The sequence below is a fragment of the Micromys minutus genome, assembly GCF_963924665.1.
Source record: "Micromys minutus genome assembly, chromosome: 9".
Taxonomy (NCBI): Eukaryota; Metazoa; Chordata; class Mammalia; order Rodentia; family Muridae; genus Micromys; species Micromys minutus.
In genome coordinates this window covers 21,338,350-21,358,187 of record NC_137978.1, presented here as the reverse complement: position 1 = coordinate 21,358,187, position 19,838 = coordinate 21,338,350, and the positions used below count along the sequence as shown (strand labels likewise).

At 39.5% G+C, this 19,838-nt stretch overlaps 1 protein-coding gene across 1 annotated transcript in view; it reads left to right on the top strand.

Moving 5' to 3' along the window:
• Positions 1 to 19,838, top strand: part of CCDC171 (coiled-coil domain containing 171) — a gene marked incomplete at its 3' end in the record, with an annotated part of 277,402 nt that overhangs the window by 93,354 nt on the left and 164,210 nt on the right. Inside the window, exons 12-16 of the mRNA XM_080920918.1 lie at positions 5,265 to 5,371; positions 7,028 to 7,117; positions 7,934 to 8,134; positions 11,270 to 11,437; positions 13,034 to 13,222. Coding sequence (XP_080777044.1) covers positions 5,265 to 5,371; positions 7,028 to 7,117; positions 7,934 to 8,134; positions 11,270 to 11,437; positions 13,034 to 13,222 — 755 coding nt within the window. The remainder of the gene's footprint in view (positions 1 to 5,264; positions 5,372 to 7,027; positions 7,118 to 7,933; positions 8,135 to 11,269; positions 11,438 to 13,033; positions 13,223 to 19,838) is intronic.

Sequence of the window (19,838 nt, the reverse complement as noted above, 5' to 3'; positions counted from 1 at the left end):
TCACTTGACTAATTTTTTTGTGTGTTTGCCAGATACTCCAGAGTGAATGCCGCAGTCAGAACAGTGGCATCTATGAAAACCAGCCATTGTTTTTTTTCATTTCTGACGTTTTAAAATTAGTTTTCTGGTTTTGAAGTAATGGTGCTTGGGTCATGTGATAGGGAATAAGGTGTTCTGTAAATTTTCAGAGAGTGATTTCCTCAGAAATATTATGGTCAGAGAAAGAAAATTATACACATATATTTTGTAAGAACAAAACACTGTCCATTTTATGGTGGGAATGCCTCAACATAATTATGTTGCTACTTGGTAGTTGGCTGATTTGCCCAATGCATGATGTCCTGTGATAGACCCTCTGTTTGTCTTTGCTGCTGACAACTTGGTACTCAGTAGGGGTTGTAATCCAGTGAGCCTAGGGGAACGAAATTACATATTGTTGAGGTGGAGGATTACCTCCATTTTTGACATGACTCCTTTGTTCAGTTGAGTATGGGCACAGGTATCCGGGAAAGAAGATGTCATATATCCGTAGAACGCTTCAATCTCTCTCTATGATTATCAAGGTTGTTTGCTACTGAAGCTGAGCTGAGTTCATGGCCTATTTGGAGAGGGCCGTCTACACACTCTTTCTTTGCTCCGTTACCAATGCCTTACTCATGCTCTTTTCAGGTCTGACTATTCAGCCAAGCTCTTAGATGCTGCTCATCAACTGGCACATAATTCTGTCTGTGGCCCTCTTGCTGAGTCAAGCCTTTACTAGGTGTTCTGCTCAGACTGACTGACTTCTTCATTGTCTTTCAACGCCATTTTCAAGTGGGATATAGTGTCCTTGTAGCTATCTGTTTTTGAGTGGTGCCAGTGTAACATCAAAAAAACACTTTGAAGTTAGTCATCATGTTAAGGGGAATGTTCCAAGCATCCCAAGTATGGTTTAGGAGAGTAGACATCATCATCATCACCATCATCATCATCATCATCAACATCATCATCATCATCATCATCATCATCATCATCATCATCATCATCATAATCATCATCATCTCTATTCTATAGGGTCTGTATTACTTGCCCATGCAACTAACTTGTGCTTTCAGGATGATGCCAAGATCAATCTCGTGTGTACCACTTCACTTGATGACAGAGTGAAAGTTATAGGTTGGTGAATCAGTCACCATCTGTTTTTCTGATGGCTCATACTAGGTCACATGGCACATTGGTAGCCATGCCTTTATTATCTGATGACCAGTAGCAAGTCCAAATTCACCTCTGAAGAGGAGAATAGCTATCTTTAGAGAATGAACTACTTTGCTCCAAAATCCCAAAAGTTTCCTCTCTGCTTGCCATATTAATCAGAACTATTGATTTGGAAGAAACTAATAGAACATATATAAAGAACCCTCATGAATGGGAAGTTGGTGAGTATTTTGATAGACTAGGTTATGATACAAAGCTAGCAACAATGCATTTCTAAAGCAGAGAAATGAAGATTTGTCATTGTCCTGACAGATGAAAGACATTATTTCAGTTGCCCATACCAGAGAGACAGAATGAGTTACTTAATTCCGGCTGCTGGAAAATGCTCGCTCTAACACTAACAACTGTTCCTAATGGCAGCTATGAAAGTCGGAGTCCCTCGTGGCTGCTCTCAGTGCAGTCTTATCTCCTCAGACCTGCTCTCATGCCACACCACTTCAGATGTGTCTCTGGAGGTACCAATTTTGACATGTTTACTCCCCGAAACATGGTGTCATTTTTCATTTATATTTTAGTAGGTGAAAGTTGTAGTGACTCCCACTTGTCTTCTTCCACACTTGGTTGTCATTGGTAATGCCACCATCCACAGTCCAGACTGTACATGGTCCTCTGAGGTGGGGTCAGAAACCTGCAGATCCTTGAGAGCCCTTAGTCAAAGTCAGCTTCCTCTGACCCCTGCAAGCTCCTGCTCTGTTGACTCAAACCAGTGTCAGCTCCAATCTGGTGTCCAGTTTTTCCAGATACCAAAGTGTCCAAAAGTTGCTCCATTCTTCCCTTGTTTCAGCCAACTCCAACTGGTGCTTCACCCTGCTGCTCCCCAGCCCTTCCAAGTGCCCCCGAGTGAGCAGCACATTCTCATGTAGCCACACCTGTAAGTTTTCACACCACAGAACAAAGCCTGGAGTCTGGGCTGGCTTCCAGAGCCCTGCAGTGGGAGAGAGATAAACCAGCTTATTTTGAATTAAAATAAAAGTGTAGCCTGAGGTGGCCATTTCTTTCTTTCTTTGCTTATTCTTTTGTTACTGTAAAAGCTGGTATTAAAGTTATTCAGTGATATTAAGCTTGTTTTCCTTATTTACAAAACTAGGCATGAATAGCAAGTCATTATGGACAAATAACTTATTTGTAAGAAGTTTTTTTTTTTCTCTGTTTGTATGTGTAATCTACTCAGTAATTTACTTGTTGTAGCTATTTTTTTTTTAAATTTTGAATTTAACTTTTGAAAAAGCCAATTATTACCACTGTCCTAAATATTTTTCTTTATTGTTCCTGGTGGGATTTTTAAACTTATGATTGGGTGGTTTTGCATATTAAGTTTCCATTCATAGTGAAGTGATTATTTGGTGACATCAGCCTCCCTTCACTTCCCTTCCTTGGCTGACCCTTCCCTCCGCTCGCCCACCTTCCCTTGCTGTCCGCCACCTTTCTTATAGAGCCTTGTCATGTTAAAGACAGTCATTCACGTTATAGTAGATATTGGTAGGATAATAAGGCATAATTTATACTTCAAGGAAACCTTATTGGATCGACATTACAACAAATCTAATTTTATGTAATATATAAATGTGTGCATTGGTCAGTAAGGAGAGGGCATATTGACCTATAAATGTTAATATTTTGATGATTTTATTCTTCTGAATTTCTGAGAGTAATTTTCCCCCTAAAATCTAGCAGATTTTCCGGCTGGTTTTGAATGATTTATTTACAGCCAATTTTGTACAATGGTAAAATCATGCCTATTTAAATTTTGTGTGAGAGACCAGTTTAAAAACATATTCAGTAAGACTATATCAATCAGGGCTGCTACAGGAGACATCCATGTTTGGTCATTGCTGCTGGAGGCCATGTAGATGTTCGTGATCTGGGCTGCTAATGGAAACCATGTTGATATTTTTGGTCCATGCTGCTGCTGGAGGTTGATGACCAGGGTCTGTGCTGCTGGTGGTGGCTGTGTTGATGTTCATGGTCTATATTGCTGCCGGGGGCCATGCTGATGTCTGTGGTCCGTGCCGCCCCGGGCATCTTTTGCAGTGGTATCAGTGACTGCAGACTCATAACTGAGAAAGAGAGGCACTGAAGGCTGCTGCGCTAACCATTTTTCCAAAAAGGAAACAGTCCAGACATGAAGCTGTTGAAGAGAGGCCTTAAGAAATGTGATAAGGATACTGAATGTAGCTTTTCACGTGAAGCTCCTGGCTTCTGCTGGGGGGGGGTGTTTTCTATAAGGGGCCGGGAGTCTGACATGTTTCAGTGAGTGTACGGAAAACACAAAGTGGACTTGGTGTACTTCTCTTCTTCTTGGTGGGGAGGGCACAGGATTGGGGGGTAGGTGTGAGTGTGATCAGGGTGCACTGTACAAAACTCCCCTAATGCGTAATGAAAATGCTGCGTTGGAGAAAAAGTGTAATGAATAATTGTTCCAACTCAGAGAGAGCCCTGGCCCTGTCATCTGCCCTGCTCTTGTGGCTCAGCCTGTGTATTTTTTCTGTTTAGAGTAAGTATTGCTTATCATTACTTTTAAGTTGAATATTTTAGCTTTACTTAAGAAAATCTAACTATTTAAGCTAAATGTCTTAACTTTATTAATATATTCTCCAAATTAAAGCCATAAATATCAGCAGTATTCCGAGATGAATGAAGTTGATTTATTGCTGGCTGAGAACTTTCTCCTCATCTTCTCTTTACTCCTGTCTTCTTTCCTGTCCTCTGAGTTCCACATGTGACTACTTGAGAGATGGATGGATGATGTCAATCATTGCGTAACCATGCCCTCTCCCACTGATTGCACTGTACATATCATATGAGCAGACATTACACTGACCTTTCTCACTTCCAGATATCTAATGCTCAAAGTTAACACACAGTGGGAATTCACTTAGTTATGTGAGTGAGTGAACCAAAGAACACATATTTCAATTTTTTCTTGTATTTGTTTTTAGTTTGTGAAGACAAAGTCTCACTATTTAGTCCTGGCTAGCCTAAAACTCACTTTGTAGACTAGGCTGGTCTTCAACTCACAGAAACCTGTCTGCCTGTCTCCTTAGTGCTGGAATTAGTGCATGTGCCTACTTCACAAATGCTTGCTTCTTTAACATTTTTTCTTTATTGAAAATGTTTCTTATAGAGTGAAATAGTTGGATTATAAAATATAATGGAGAGAAAAGTACTTTTGCCTAAATATTCCCAGACTAAATTTGATACTCTTTTTTTTTTTTTAATATTTAAAGAGTGGTAAATAAAATCAGCTTGATGTATTATCACTTTTTATTCTTTTGACATAATATTTGGAATTATACTTGACCATGTAATCTTGATTGTCCCAATTAATTTGACTTATGTTCCAACTATAGTAAAGTATCTTGAGGCTATAATATGGAAAGATTAGTATTTTTATAATAAACATAAGCTATGAAGATTTTATTTAAAACATGATATGAGCTATGTGTTTAGTAGCAATTTTATTGTTTATTTAAAATTACAATTTGAAAATTGTAGGTATTAAAGAGTATTTCTAAGCGTAGTAGGAAATGATATATTCTTGATTCATAAGTTATTGTTAAGCAAAATAGCTTATTGTAGAATGCCTGACTTACCATAAACAGAGACAGTAAGTATACACAATTCCCTTACACAATGCAGGTAGAGATGATTTAATTGTTGGATTGTAGGTACATACATCCTAGCTGTTGCTTAGGTGATATGAGGGGAAATAAATGTCATGAAAAGGTAAATATATATATATATATATATATATATATATATATATATATATATATATATATATAATATATATATATTTGAACTTACTATATTATGAGTTTTAAGTCGGTCATTCATTTAGAAACAGTGCTAACACTTGACCGTACAGCAGTGTGCCTACAGAATACATTTCTATTTAATGTTTCCTGTCTTTTCGGCTTTCTTACTAATTGTAATATCTGTTACTGTTTGCTTAGCTTCTGCGCCTATGTGACTTTAAGGGCGTGTTTTCATCCTATACTTTTCTCCAGGCATCCACAAGGACAAAGATAAGCCTCCCAGCTTCTCTGTCGTCCTTGAGACTTTGAGGCGGACCTTGACAGATTACCAGAACAAGCTGGAAGATGCATCTAATGAGGTAACACGTGGACTGTTTGGCTCCACACACGGCCTTCGGGCAGTACCAGTATGCAGCCCTTGCTTGTTACAGAGGTCAAAAAGATTGGGGATGTTGAATTGACGGCTTCACAGACACAGAGATAATAAACCCTTGTCACTGTTCTTTCTTCAAGTGTGGCCTAAAGTAGTCTCTGACTCCCATTTTGTAATTCTGAAGACACACATCGAGAGGATCCTGTCACTTGGCCTGAGTAACTTATCTGTGCAGGGAATTTAAGTAAAATGTTCTCCACCTAAATGTCAGCATGCTTATGACCTGTGGGTAGATTGTAGAATTTAAGTTTCATTAAGAGTTTAATGGTTTCTAAACCACAGAAATCTTAATAAAAAACAGAATTTAATTTTCGTGTTCTAAAGGGAGTTAAGCGTTGTTAGAAGTTTTTAAAAAACAAATATCTGTTTGATGTAGACTGAACGCTGTTAATTTGCAGATTAAAACGGCTCATGCTTCTATTTATCATCTCATTTATATTGTTTAATATGTGAGTTAATAATTTTCTTGGGTATTAAAATATTTTATGAATTCATGCTTTAAAAATTGAAGAGTTTGTCTAGATATTTCTTGTCAAATTAGCATATGTAATAGTAACTACATTAGTTAGCAAAACAACATATCTTTCTATAGCCACGGACAAGTCACATAGCTTAGAGTTAATCTCTGTTTGACGTAACCCAAAACCTGCAAATTCACTTTGTGTACTATATTGGTAGAGGCTTATTTTATTGTAGGTATGCAGGGTGGACAGATTAGTCTGGGTTATTTTTGGCTGGTTGTTTGTTTTTTTAAAATGCCTTCTATAATTGTTGACAAGAAAAAAGTGACCATTAAAATAATTAAATTCTTTGAAGGACAGATATGGGTAAGTCTTTCCTAGAGAGACAAGACAAGCTGGATTGTTAGGAGTTCTGAAGTTCTTCTGAGGCCTAGGCCTGGAAGCTGTGGAGTAACTAGGAACATTACCCACAGCGAATTGTTATTTCGGAGGATGGATGTCACATGATCCTCAGCACAGTTGAAAAGTCGGCTCAGCAGGCTTTGGCTTAGTAATGTGCTTTGTTGTGAACCAGTGCCAGAGACAGCAGTGGGGAGACCAAGGGGGTGGCTGCAAAGGAAGCAGAAAGAGCAGCCTGACAGAAAGAAGAATGAACTGTCAGAGAAAATAAATCACAGGCAGAGCAGGACCAACTGATGACCTGCCATAGCCTTCCCAGTAGGACTGCCTGCGACTGACCCTGAAGCTGTCATGCGGAGTGAGGGACAGTCTCCTGCACGGCTCTCCCTCCTTCCCTTATAGATGCCACTGCTGCTGGCATTTGGTCCAGTAGGATTTTAAGAATAAAGCTATGTTTACAGCAGGAACGAAATTCTTTTATCTAGATAGCGGGCACCATCAGAATGTCCCTGGCGTTTTAAGGCTGAATGCTCTGTTTGCAGCCAGGGGAGCACGTGACAGAAACTGCACACATAGCCTTTAACCAGAGGTAGTGCTGCACCTAAGACTCAATCACTGTTGAAATATTTATGCCCAAGTAATCGCAGAGCAAGCATTTGAATGTTACCTTTTGGGTCACTCCTTTGTGAAGAAATGTCAAAAAGCTATTTTTCTTCCATCAGCTAAACAACATAAATGAAGCCAAGGAAAAGACATCCAGTGAACTCAATTCTACCAAACAAAAGATCGAGTCTCACATTAAAAATACAAAGGTACTGCAATTCACTTTTTCCTTGTGATCAGAGACACATATATTATGTAGGGGTTATTTTAGAGATACTTGAAAATAAAGCTTCCATCTTCTAAGTATTTTTGAATGCACATTTACATTTTTTGTTGATCAAGCTGTTTTGACTAAAGGAAAACTTAATTTTCCTGACGTGATTATAATATTACAGACTAACATGCTTTGAGATTGAATGTTCCACGTAAGCACGTGTGTCAGGAGTGTTAGTTTCTGTCTTTTCTGGGTGGGGTCATTGTAGTTCCTCACGTCTGGTTAATGGGCTGAGACCACAGTTGGCCAAGGCTCAGGGAAATAGTTGATTTTATTTTCTGTGTTAGTTTTGGCTACAGGGTTGCAAAATTTAAGTTTCTCAGTATTTGTTGAACCTAAGTTTCTAATGGACTGTTTGATAGCATAGTTTAGTAGAAATTTAGGTCTTATTGTTGAGATTTTTTTATTAGTATTAGAATTTGGAATGTCTTTGGAGAGTATATGTCCTTATATTAAAGGTAAAGAGATTTATGGTTGTCTGTGTTACTTCAGTGTTATTAAAATTTTAATTTTTTTTATTTTTAAACTATCCTTTTAAAATAACGCAATGAAAGAAAACTCATTTTAAACAACTTTTTGGAATAAGCAGTTGTAATAAACTGTAAGTATGTGTTTAAACACTACCAATTTTCTAATTTTTGAATGAAAAACGTTCTACTTGGAAAATGCATTCTGTAAAACACCCGAAATGTTTAGCATCACAAACAAATGGCGATTATCTCACACTCACCTTCATTGGGGTTTCTGACAGGAGCTGCAGGATAAGCTGACGGGGGTCTGTAAAGAGCTGAGTCACCTGCGCGCCCAGTGTGCGGACCGGGAGGCTCTCATCACCACGCTCAAAGTGGAGCTGCAGAACGCGCTGCACTGCTGGGAGAAGGAGAAGGGCCGCGCAGAGCAGTGCGAGAGTGACCTGCAGAAGCTGTCGCAGACCTTCCAGAAGGACGCTGAGGTACCGCCCCAGACTGACGGACGGAGGGGACAGCCTTGCCCCGACCTCAGCTTGTCACACTTTGAAAGGTTCCTCTCAGCTGTAGAGTCACTTCCTGCGCTGTGAGAGATGAAAGCAAGTGGGTTCAGGCCCCAAGTCACTTGGACCCCAGCTTTCTTCCCTGCTTGGATCTGTCCTGTCTCCTGATGCCATGCCCCTTATTGGCCTGGCAAGGCTGGCCTGTCTGCCAGTAACATCATTTCTTATTACACTCATCTTAAAGCTTGGCTTGATGGAAAGAATTTTTGTGTAAGCAAATAGATTTGGACTTGAAAACTTTTTTCTGTTTACACTGAGCATGGCTGTGGACAAGACGTGTAGGTTTGTTGCCCTATGTCTCAATTTCCATAATTGTAAAACAGGACTAATATCTCCAGATGGCTTTCTTTGCCTTTATAATCATGAGATACTAAGAAAAATTCGGAAAAAGAAGAGTTTCACAAATTAAAATTACAATTTGGATGCTCTGAAGTTACCGATCTATCCATATTTATTTATTAGTAACTTATTACAGTTACTTTGAGATTCACTTACTTTTATTTTTATGCCCATTTATTTTTTGCCTGCATGTTTGTCTGATGCCCACAGAGACCAGAAGGAGGTACTAGGTCCCCAGAAACTGGAGTTACAGACTTTTGTGAGCCATCACGTAGGTACTGGGATTTGGACCGGGGACCCGTATGAGAGCAGCCAGTGCTCTTAACTATTGAGTTATTTCCTTAGTCCCACCAGTAACTTCCTAAAGTATGACAGACATCTCATATTCTATATGAATTTGCCTGTCTATAGTCTTCTTTTACTTCTGGGATCGTTGGTGGGCTCATTTATCTAAATTCCTGCATGTTGAATTCATTATTTCAACAAATACAAACTCCAGTGCCAAGAGAGTGAACAGGAGACAGTATTTCCAGTCTTCAAGTCTGGGATTTCCGTGTTGTCCACATGAAGGGGTTGGGGTTGTTCTGCACATTAGAGAATGATTAAAACGAAACTGGAAGCCTGTCTGCACTGGAAAGTCAGTGTGTCCAGTGCTGTGCTCAGGCTCAACCTGTGGGAAGTGATTTTGGACCTTATGATCTTTCCATGCCAAATGGCTGACCACCGTGGCTACCTTGTCACTGCCCGAGTGGAAAGCGCAGTGAGCAGTTCTTTTCTTTCTTTCTTTTTTCTTTTTTTATTGGCTATTCTCTGTATTTACATTTCAAATGTTATCCCCTTTCCACCCACAGTGAGCTATTAAGGAGGAGCTGCTTTGAGTTGAGCTGCAATCTTTAGTAAACAGTGTGGAGGAGGATTCTAGGGCCTGAGCATTAGACTTGTGTAATTGTACTTAACCAGTCCTTTATATATTCCAACTCACTTAAAATGTACAGGTCATCTTTAGCTTTGGAAGGACTACATAGTATATTTGTAGTAGCAGTCGTGCCCCCCCACCTCTCCCCCTTTGTTCTTCCTCTTCCTGCACAGCAGTTCTTCCCCGCCCCCCCCACACCCCATCCTTCCTCTTCTTGTCACAGCAGTTTTTTATTTCTTGACCCAGTGGGGTTTTTTTGTACTTATTTGCTTAATTTTTATTTTATTTTTAAATCACTATATCTGAAAAAAAAAAGATAGTATACAGGTGAATTAATGTTCCTTATTTTGAAGTGTTTAGAAAAATGGTTGCTACAATTTTCAACAACAAAACAAAACTTTTAATACTTAGGATTTTACTGCTATGAACAGACACCATGACCAAGGCAAGTCTTATAAAGGACATTTAATAGGGGCTGGCTTACAGGTTCAGAGGTTCAGTCCATTATCATCAGGGTGGGAGCAAGGCAGTGTCCAGGCAGGCACGGTGCAGGAGGAGGTGAGAGTTCTACATCTTTGTCTGAGGGCTGATAGCAGAATACTGACTTCTAGGTAGCTAGGATTCGGGTCTTTAAACCTATACCCACAGTGACTCACCTACTCCAACAGGGCTGCTCCTTCTAATAGTGCCACTCCCTGGGCCAAGCATATACAAACTATCACATGTACTATATTTTATTTTATTTTATTTTTATTTTTTTAAATCTACACTTCTATTTCCATTTTCCCGTAGTTTTTCTTCTTTCAAGATTTTTTTTCCTCCTTATGATATATTGAGGCATTTTTGAGGGAACTGATTTTATTCACATAAGATGTTCATTTCACAGCTTCACAATTACTTCATCTTTTGAGATGAAATATCTATAAAGATATCATCTTAGTTACTAAAGCCTCTATGTGTGTTCAGGATAAGTCAGGGTTATACTGGCTTCTAGAACAGAATAAATACCTAAAAGCCCTTTTCCGACTGGCAGCGGATAGTTAATGACAGCAATGACAATCTGCTTTTAAAGGGGTTTTCAAACATGGTTCTAATTGAGCAGTTTTGAAAATGTGCCCTCCTTCACTTGCTGTGTTACTTTGTAATAGTTAAATGCCCACAGATGACCCGTGTGCCAGATGCAATATAAACCTCTAAGTGGGGGAAACAAATGAGCCCTTCCCCTCTGCCTTTCATATCGCTGTGTGCTCTGCCTAAGGGGCTCAGGATAGATTTCCTGTATGTGCTAAGTAGAGTGGAGTGTGTGGGGGGAAGAAAGCCGTAGGATGGCAGACATGGTAGGCACCTCGACCCCCACTAGGGTGGAGTAACACTCACATCTCCATGCCAACGTACGCCCTAACACCTGCGTTTTAGAATATAAGCCAGAAAATATAGAATTACTGTATTGGCTTCAAATGAAAGGTTCTTATAAACAATCAACCCACATGCCTTGTGTTACAGATAAGAAAACTTGGGCCTAAACAGGTCCTCCCATCTCAAGTGGTAAAGTTGGACCACAGAGCCGGTGTTCTGGCATCTAATTACAGCTGTGTTTTCAATACCAGCCTCAAGAAGCACCCAGGACTTTTATCTAACGCTTGCTTCTGAATGTGAGGGAAAAGACCATTTAAATGATTATAGCTGAAACTTGAGTATTTTCCTTCTAGATTAAAAAAAATAAATTCTTTACTATTTGTATTATGTATTTTACCTTCTACCGTGTTTGTATACAGGAGTTAACAAGTCCTTTTTTCTTGCAGGAGAAGCTAACCTTCCTTCACACCTTGTATCAGCACTTGGTAGCAGGCTGTGTGCTCATAAAACAACCAGAAGGCATGTTGGATAAATTCTCTTGGTCTGAGCTTTGTGCAGTCTTGCAGGAGAATGTTGATGCCCTCATTGCGGACCTTAACAGGGCTAATGAGAAGGTAACTGTCCTCAGGCACTAGACACCTCTATTAAATTCAGTGACATTTGTCCACATCACAGTATCATTAAGAGAGGCTGACATTCATCTTATTTCAAAAAGAATTTGGATTTTAATAATTTAGTACCATTAATTATAGCTTGTCTACAGCTCAGTTTGATGCCATTGCTGTGGGCATGGAGATGTGACTGAAGTCTGTATGAAGTCTCTAAGCTCCACTTTCTGTGCAGGACATGCTAATACTACTAGCCAGTATTAGCCACAGGGACCTAATTAAGAGAAAATAAATTAATCTTACTGATGAAGCAATTCAAAGAACTTAGTCATTTACATTAATAAACCAACTCTTTATGTTAGCATAAAATAGAAACAGGATGTAGTTATTCAAAAACATCATTTTAAAAGTCTTTGCTTAGGAAATGTGAAGGGTTGTTTTAAAAGTACTTAGAAAAATTTAAGTTACATTTTGACTCGTTTCTTCAAATGCCACAAATTATGTGAGAAAATGATAACCCATACTTAAAGGGGACATGTGTATTTTATCTCTGAAAACAGTAGACTTTATGGCTATTGTGCCATTCTGCGAACCTAGAAATTCTAGTCTTTCTGAAACAGAAAAGAAAAAACAAATCAAAACAATAGAACCATTAAAAAAAAAAAAAAAGAAAGAAACCAAACCAAACCAAACCAAACCAAACCCCAAACCCTGCCCTTGCTATGGAAAGTCAAGTGGTACATCAGGTCATGTATGTTGCCATTTAAGATACTGTTACTTCCCCTGGGGCCTTTGAACTGATCAGAACCGTGTTTGTGACAAATGCATTGTAGTGTGATATCTGGTTCTCAGTGACAGTGATAGTTGCAGTTAATTAAGAGTTAAGAAATATGTTGTATTAACAAAATGGTCCAACCTCAAGGTAAAACGTCGTATTACTGAGCATTTAATCTTGAGCATATTGAACGTATAACCCAAGGCCTTGTGAAGTAGGCCTGAGAAATAGGGGAACAAACTGTGAGGAACAGAGACGCTGCTGGGACTGTGCGTCTGTGTGCAGTGGGGTCACACAGACTGATAGTTATATTAATTAAGTTAAATATGTTCATTGTGTCTCTGTAAAGCTGTTTTTAATCGTCACTTGTAGCTCCAGAACATTAATTGATGTACATGTTAGAAGAGAAGGTTTTTCTTTTTAGTGTTTGTTAATATGAAAACTGGGGGGTAATGCTATGCATTATTATATATAAAATGTATGTGCATTTGTAAGTCTCATTTAAATTAGCATCTCTTCCTCACGGAGAGACACCTGGAATAGCCTGAGCTTCGGTTCCAAAAATAAGACTGATTTTCTAAATTGTCTCTCTAAAATTGATAACAAAAAAAAGCTACCTTATTAGAAGGAGGGAAAATAAAAATTCATTGTTTAGGTGTAAAAATTATACCTTTTCCTGATAAACTGTCTAATTTACCCCCATAAGTTCTGGTTTTTATTTCATTTACAATTTAAGTTAATATAGTGGAGATTGTAGGTCTTTCCGTGAGTAGGTCATCCACGGATGTGAAGCCACGTCTTAGTCTCTATTTCGTCTCCATTGCTAGATCAGTCATCTGGAGTACATCTGTAAAAACAAGTCCGACACCATGAGGGAGCTTCAGCAGACTCAGGAGGACACCTTCAACAAGGTGGCCGAACAGATCAAGGCCCAAGAGAGCTGCTGGCAGAAGCAAAAGAAGGAGCTGGAGTTCCAGTACTCTGAACTTCTCCTGGAGGTGCAGAGGAGAGCACAGGTAGGCCGCGCTGCGGAGAGCAGCCAGGGATCTCACTGAAACACTCGGAAGTTCCCAAGAGATTAACCAAAGTATTTTAAAAAAGGGCTGCATTACTTAACTATTCACCCCCTTCCCCCCTCTTTCTGGACAGGGTCTCCCTGGTAACCCTGGCTGACTTGAGCCTCACAGAGACCCTCTTACCCCTGCCTCCAAGTGCTGGGGTTAAAGGTGTGCGCTACCACACTTCAATGCATTTTTTTTTTTATCAACTCTAAGCTAGTTTAAATGTTTCTGAAGACCTCATGGAACTTGTCTATGTTATGGTCATGCAAATGCACATCATTCATTTTACTGCTTCCTGTAGGCAGGCGCGATAGCTGGTATATAAATGGCTATAGTTTGCCTGGAGAAAATGCGCTTAACTACCCAGTTCTGCTCCCCGTCAAATCTAGCACAGAAGATGAAATCCACCTCACAGCCATTTCACAATAGGACTTCAGACTGTCATTCTGGCTCTCATAGTGTTAGAAGGCATGCCACCTGCTTCACTGCCATGCACGGTACCTGTGCCCTTTTCTCTGCCCGTGTGTGTCTGCTTTAAGGATTTTATTTTACATGAGTTTGAAGACAGTCTTTTTTGTTAATAATATGTTTGGTTAAATGAAAAAATTATATATCTTTTATTTATTTTTAAAATAAAGTATTAGGAGGTCTGGTGAAATGCCAGGGTCAACATCCTTTCATGAAGCTTATTCTATCTCGGTTGGAGTACCACTTCAGCTCCTCTGGGGTTAAATGTGCTGTGCTGCCTTCGGGGTTGAATATGAAGTTCTTCTGGGAGCTCAGGAGTTGGGAGTTTCCTTGCTGTTGATGGGATCTGCGGAACAGAGAGTCCTATACATTACAGCATAGCAGATTCAATCTCTGTTATATATGAAGGCCTTATTGGGAGGCAGTGAAGAGCAGGAGGCAGAGCCTGGTTGGAGGAAGTAGGTTACTGAGGATATCCTGGAAAGGTGTGTCTTGGCTCCCGCCCCTTCCCCTTCTCTCTTCCTGTCCACCATGAGGCGAACTGCTTTTTCCCCCCATCCTTGCCATACATCATTGTGTTGTTCAGTAGTGACAGCAAAGGTTCATGGGCCGGAGTTCACCCTTCCTGCTTTACCCTTCCTCAGAGATCTTGTTGTAATGGTGAAAATCTCATATGTCCCCTAACATGAGAGGTGGAATAATAGTTGTAAAGTAATTCTGAGGTGTTAGTTAGCCTAAGGATGGAAAGTATAGGCTCAAAGTGAACCTTCTCAAGTAGATTTGAATTATTCAATACACATATTTTCTGAAAACAGCCATTTTTGTTTATTCTATGCAGGTGCTATGATGTACTTTATATATTTAATCTGAAGGAAAGGATGTGATTCAGAGGAGGGAGCTCACAAGGGTACAGTTCGATCCTCCCTCCCCCAGAGGCAGGGTGTCTTCACGTAGCATAGATTCACAGTCCTCCTGTATCAGTCTCCCGAGTGCTGGAATTATAAGCATGCGCCTATAGGCATGGCCAGTTTGGATTGTGGTTAATGTAAGGACTCATTGTATTACTCTACAAAGGCTTTAGACATTCCATTATAGCAGAATGTTCTGTGCCCTCTGCCAGTCATATTTTAAAAATTATTTTATTTATTTACATTCTAGCTATTGCCCCCACTTCTTGGTCCCCCCTCACAGTTCCTCATTCTATTCCCCCTGTGTCCCACCTCACCAGTATGTTCCTTCCCTGGGGCTAAAAGTCTCTCAAGGATTAGGCACATCGTCTCCTACTGAGGCCAGACCAGGCAGTCCTCTGCTATGTATGTGCCAGGGGGCCTCAAACCAGCCCATGTATGCTGGTATGTTAACTGCTCAGTCTCTGGGAGCTCCCAGGGGTCTGGCCTACTTGAGACTGTTGATCTTCCTACAGGGTTGCTCTCCCCTTCAACTCCTTGAATCCTTTCCCTATTTCAGCAATTGTTCAGTCCAGTGGTTGGGTGTAAGCATCTGCTTCAGTCAGCTGCTGGTAGGACCTCTCAGAGGACAGCCATTCCAGGCTCCTGTCTGTAAGCACATCATAGCATTAGCCATAGTGTCAGACCTTGGTGCTTTTCTGCCCCCATGAGATGGATCCCAAGTTGGGCCAGTCACAGGACCTTGTTTCCCTCAGTCTCTTCTCCATTCTGTTCCTGCAGATGTTTTAGACAGGAAAAATCCTGGGTCTGAATTCTTGACTGTGAGTTGGTAACCCTGTCCCCCTCGCAAGGCCCTGTCTATTTATTGGAGGTGGGCACTTGAGTTCCCTTCCTCAGTGTTGTCTGTGGTCATTTCTCGCTGTGCATGGCAGTTTTTGTTCTCCTGCTTATCATTACTGATCAGTTGCACAAGAGTTTGAATATTATACACATGGAATCATTCAGCATTTATTCAGTGGAAGTTGGCTTATTTCACTCGATGTTGATATTGAATATATTACTTATATTGTTATGTATAAATAGTTTAGTATTCTCTATGGTTTAATAGTGTTCCATTTTAGAGCCATATCACAATCTGATTGGAAATAGATAGATGGATATTTGTTTTATTTTCAGTTTGGACCTATCATAAATGAACTTTATCCAAAAACTATTGTACGAGTTTTGCCAAGATAAGGTTTTGTTTTTCTTGGCTACCTACAAAGATTGCAGTTGGCAGGTTGTTCATAGTGGTAAGAAACTATATGACAGATTTTTATGAAACAGTAATAGCCTTTTATGTTCTCACAGGCTGAGTTTCTCTTTTTCTATGTCTACTGTAGCATGAAGTCAGTCTTTTTAAATTTTAGGTCTTGAAACTTACAGATGGTATTTTACTTTTGTCTTAGCTTACTTTTATTTGGTGATTAATGATGGCTGCATCTTTTAAATACATATTTTAAGAATATCTCTAAGTGGTTGTCCACTTAAAAATGAGCTATTCATTATTTTAGTATTGATTTTTAGAAGTTTTTTTTATGTCTGTGTAACTAACTATACATGATCATATATAGATGTCTATTACCTGTAATGGCCTAATTTTTGTTGTTTTGATTTCATATTTTATGAAAGTGGTATACTTTTGTAGAAACTATAACTTAAATGAAAACTTTAAATCCGCAATTTAAAAAATCACAATATAATTATATAATTTCCCTTTTCCTTCTCCTCCTCAAGACTCCTCCTATGTACGTCCTCTTATATTCTTTGCCTCTCTCTCTCTCTCTCTCTCTCTCTCTCTCTCTCTCTCTCACACACACACACACACAAACACACACACACACACACACACACACACACACACGCATGCACATGCACTGCCTCCTGAGTCCACTTACTGTTATCTATATGTATGTGTTTTTATAGATGACTTAGGTATAGGATGGTCAATTATGTGTTTATTCTTGGGGAAGACTAATTCTCTGTCTCAGCGATGCTTCTTCATCCAAGGATGGGGAGTTATGAAAACTTCCCATCCACACTGGCATGTCAGCTGATGGTGTCATCGTTCAAGCCATACCGTTAACTGAAAAAGTAAATTTTAAAAATATGTCTGATGTAATTGTCTTCTTGGAGGCTCACTGACGAATAAGCTCACCTTTTTTATCCCTTTTCAACTCTGTTGGCTCAACTCAGCTGTCGTGGCTCAAACGCCTCTCCAAGCTGACTGATTCAATCTGGCTTCTTACTGACTGGCTTTGCCTCAAACTAGCTGTGGCAGTTTGTTGGAATCCAGCTCCTTCTTATCCTCTGGCTCAGTCTGGGTTCACCCATGTCTCTGTAAAACTGTCCTCGTAAAGCTGCCTCTGCTCTCCTTGCGTTGCTGCACCGCACTGACTGCACCAAACGGAACTGAGTCAGCCAAACCCAACTCGACCGTGCTGCCCGAACTCAACTGAACTGCCCTCCATTCCTGACTCACTCTTGTTTTTTTTAACTTTATTTTAAAAAACAAAGATAAATGTACAATTTTTAAAGCATTTTTGCATAAAAGTATATGAATACATTTTAAGGTTGTAATTAAGTATTTGTGGGTACATATACATACACATATGTATATATGTAACAATAATTTAGGAAAAGAGGTTATTAATTTGAGGGGATAGGAGAGAAACTGGGAGGGGCTGTAGGAAGGAAAGGGGGATGTGATACAGTTCTATTTTAATTAAAATATATTCTTTTTTGTTTCTTGACCTTCACACAGTCTGTGAGTTGTTTCTGGGGTGTTCAGAGCTTTCTGGGGTTAGTATCCCACTATCAGTGACTGAATATTATGTCTGTTCTTTTGTGACTGGGTTATCTCACTCAGGATGATATTCTCTAGATGCAACCATTTTCTTAACAATTTCATAAAGTCATTGTTTCTGATGGCTGAGTAGTACTCCATTGTGTAAATGTACCACAATTTTTGTATCCATTCATCTACTGAAGGACATCTGGGTTCTTTCCAGCTTCTGGCTATTATAAATAGAGCTGCAATTAAATTTGTGGTGCATGTATCTTTGTTGTATGTTGGAGAGTCTCTGGGATAAATGCCCAGAAGTAGAATAACTGGGTCTTCAGGTAGTACTATGTCCATTTTTCTGAGGAATCGCCAGACTGATTTCCAGAGCGGTTGTACCAGTTTATAACCCCACCAGCAGAGGAGAAGTGTTCCTCTTTCTCCGCAACCTCGCTAGCATCTGCTGTCATCTGAGTTTTGGGTCTTGGCCAATCTGACTGGTGTGAGGTGGAATCTCAGGGTTGTTTTGATTAGCATTTCCCTGATGGCTAAGGATGTCAAGCACTTCCTTAGATGTTTCTCAACCATTTGATATTCCCTAATTGAGAACTTTTTGTTTATGTCTGTACCCCATTTTTTAATAGGGTTGTTTGATTCTCTGGTATCTCGCTTTTTGAGTTCTTTGTATACCTTGGATATTAGGCCTTTATCTGATGTGGGGTTGGTAAATATCTTTTCCCACTCTGTTGGCTGCCGTTTTGTTTTCTTGACAGTGTCTTTAGCCTTACAGGAACTTTGCAATCTCATTAAGTCCCATTTGTCAATCTTTGACCTTAGAGCTCGAGCTATTGGTGTTTTGTTTAGGAAATTTTCTCCTGTGCCTATGTGTTCTAAGGTTTTCCCTACTTTCTATCTAATAGTTTCAGTGTATTGTTTAATGTGGAGATTTTTGATCCACTTGCACTTGAGCTTTGTACAAGGAGATAAGAAAGAATCTATTTTCATTCTTCTGCATGCTGAGTGCCAGTTGGACCAACACCATTTGTTGAATAGGCTGTCCTTTTTCCATTGAATGTTTACAGCTCCTTTGTCAAAAATCAAGTGACCATATATGTGAGGGCTCATTTCTGGAACTTCTATTCCATTGATCCACGTGCCTATTTCTGTACCCGTACCATGCAGTTTTCAGCATAATTGCCTTGTAATATAGCTTGAGATCAGGGATAGTGATTCCCGCAGATGTTTTCTTGTTGTTGAGGATGGATTTCTCCATTCTAGATCTTTTGTTATTCCAAATGAAATTGCACATTGCTCTTTCCAACTCAGTGAAGAACTAGGTTGGAATTTTGATGAGGATTGCATTAAATCTGTAGATTGCTTTTGGTAAGATGGCCATTTTTACAATGTTGATCCTTTCAATCTATGAGCATGAGAGATCTTTCCATTTTCTGAGATCTTCCTCGATTTCCTTCTTTAGAGGACTGAAATTCTTGTCATACAGGTCCTTCACTTGCTTAGTTAGAATCACACCAAGGTATTTCATAGTTTTTGTGACTATTGTGAAGGGTATCTTTTCCCTAATTTCTTTCTCCACATGTTTGTCCTTTGAATATAGGAAGGCTACTGATTTGTTTGAGTTAATTTTATATCCGGCCACTTTGCTGAATTTGTTTATCAGCTGTAGGAGTTTTCGGGTGGAATTTTTGGGGTCACTTAAGTACACTATCATGTCATTTGCAAAGAGTGATATTTTTACTTCTTCCTTTCCAATTTGTATCCCTTTGATTTCCTTTTGCTGTCTAATTGCTCTGGTCAGGACTTCCAGTACTATGTTGAATAGGTAGGGGGAGAGTGGGCAGCCTTGTCGAGTCCCTGCTTTTAGTGGGATTGCTTCTAGTTTCCCACCGTTAAGTTTGATGTTGGCTGTTGGTTTGCTGTATATTGCTTTTATTATATTTAGGTATGGGCCTTGGATTCCTGTTTTTTCCAAGACTTTTAAAATGACGGGGTGTTGAATTTTGTCAAATGCTTTCTGAGCACCTAGTGAGATGACCATATGGTTTTTTTTTCTTTGAGTTGGTTTATATGGTGGATTACATTGATGGATTTCCGTATGTTAAACCATCCCTGTATGCCAGGGATGAAGCCTACTTGATCATGGTGAATGATCATTTTGATGTGTTCTTGGATTCAGTTTGCAAGGATTTTTTTGAGTATTTTTGCATCAATGTTCATAAGTGAGATTGGTCTGAGGTTCTCTTTCCTTGTAGGCTCTATGTGTGGTTTAGGAATGAGGGTTATTGTAGCCTCAAAAAATGAGTTAGGTAGTGTTCCAACTGATTCTATTTGTGGAATAGTTTGGAGAATATTGGTA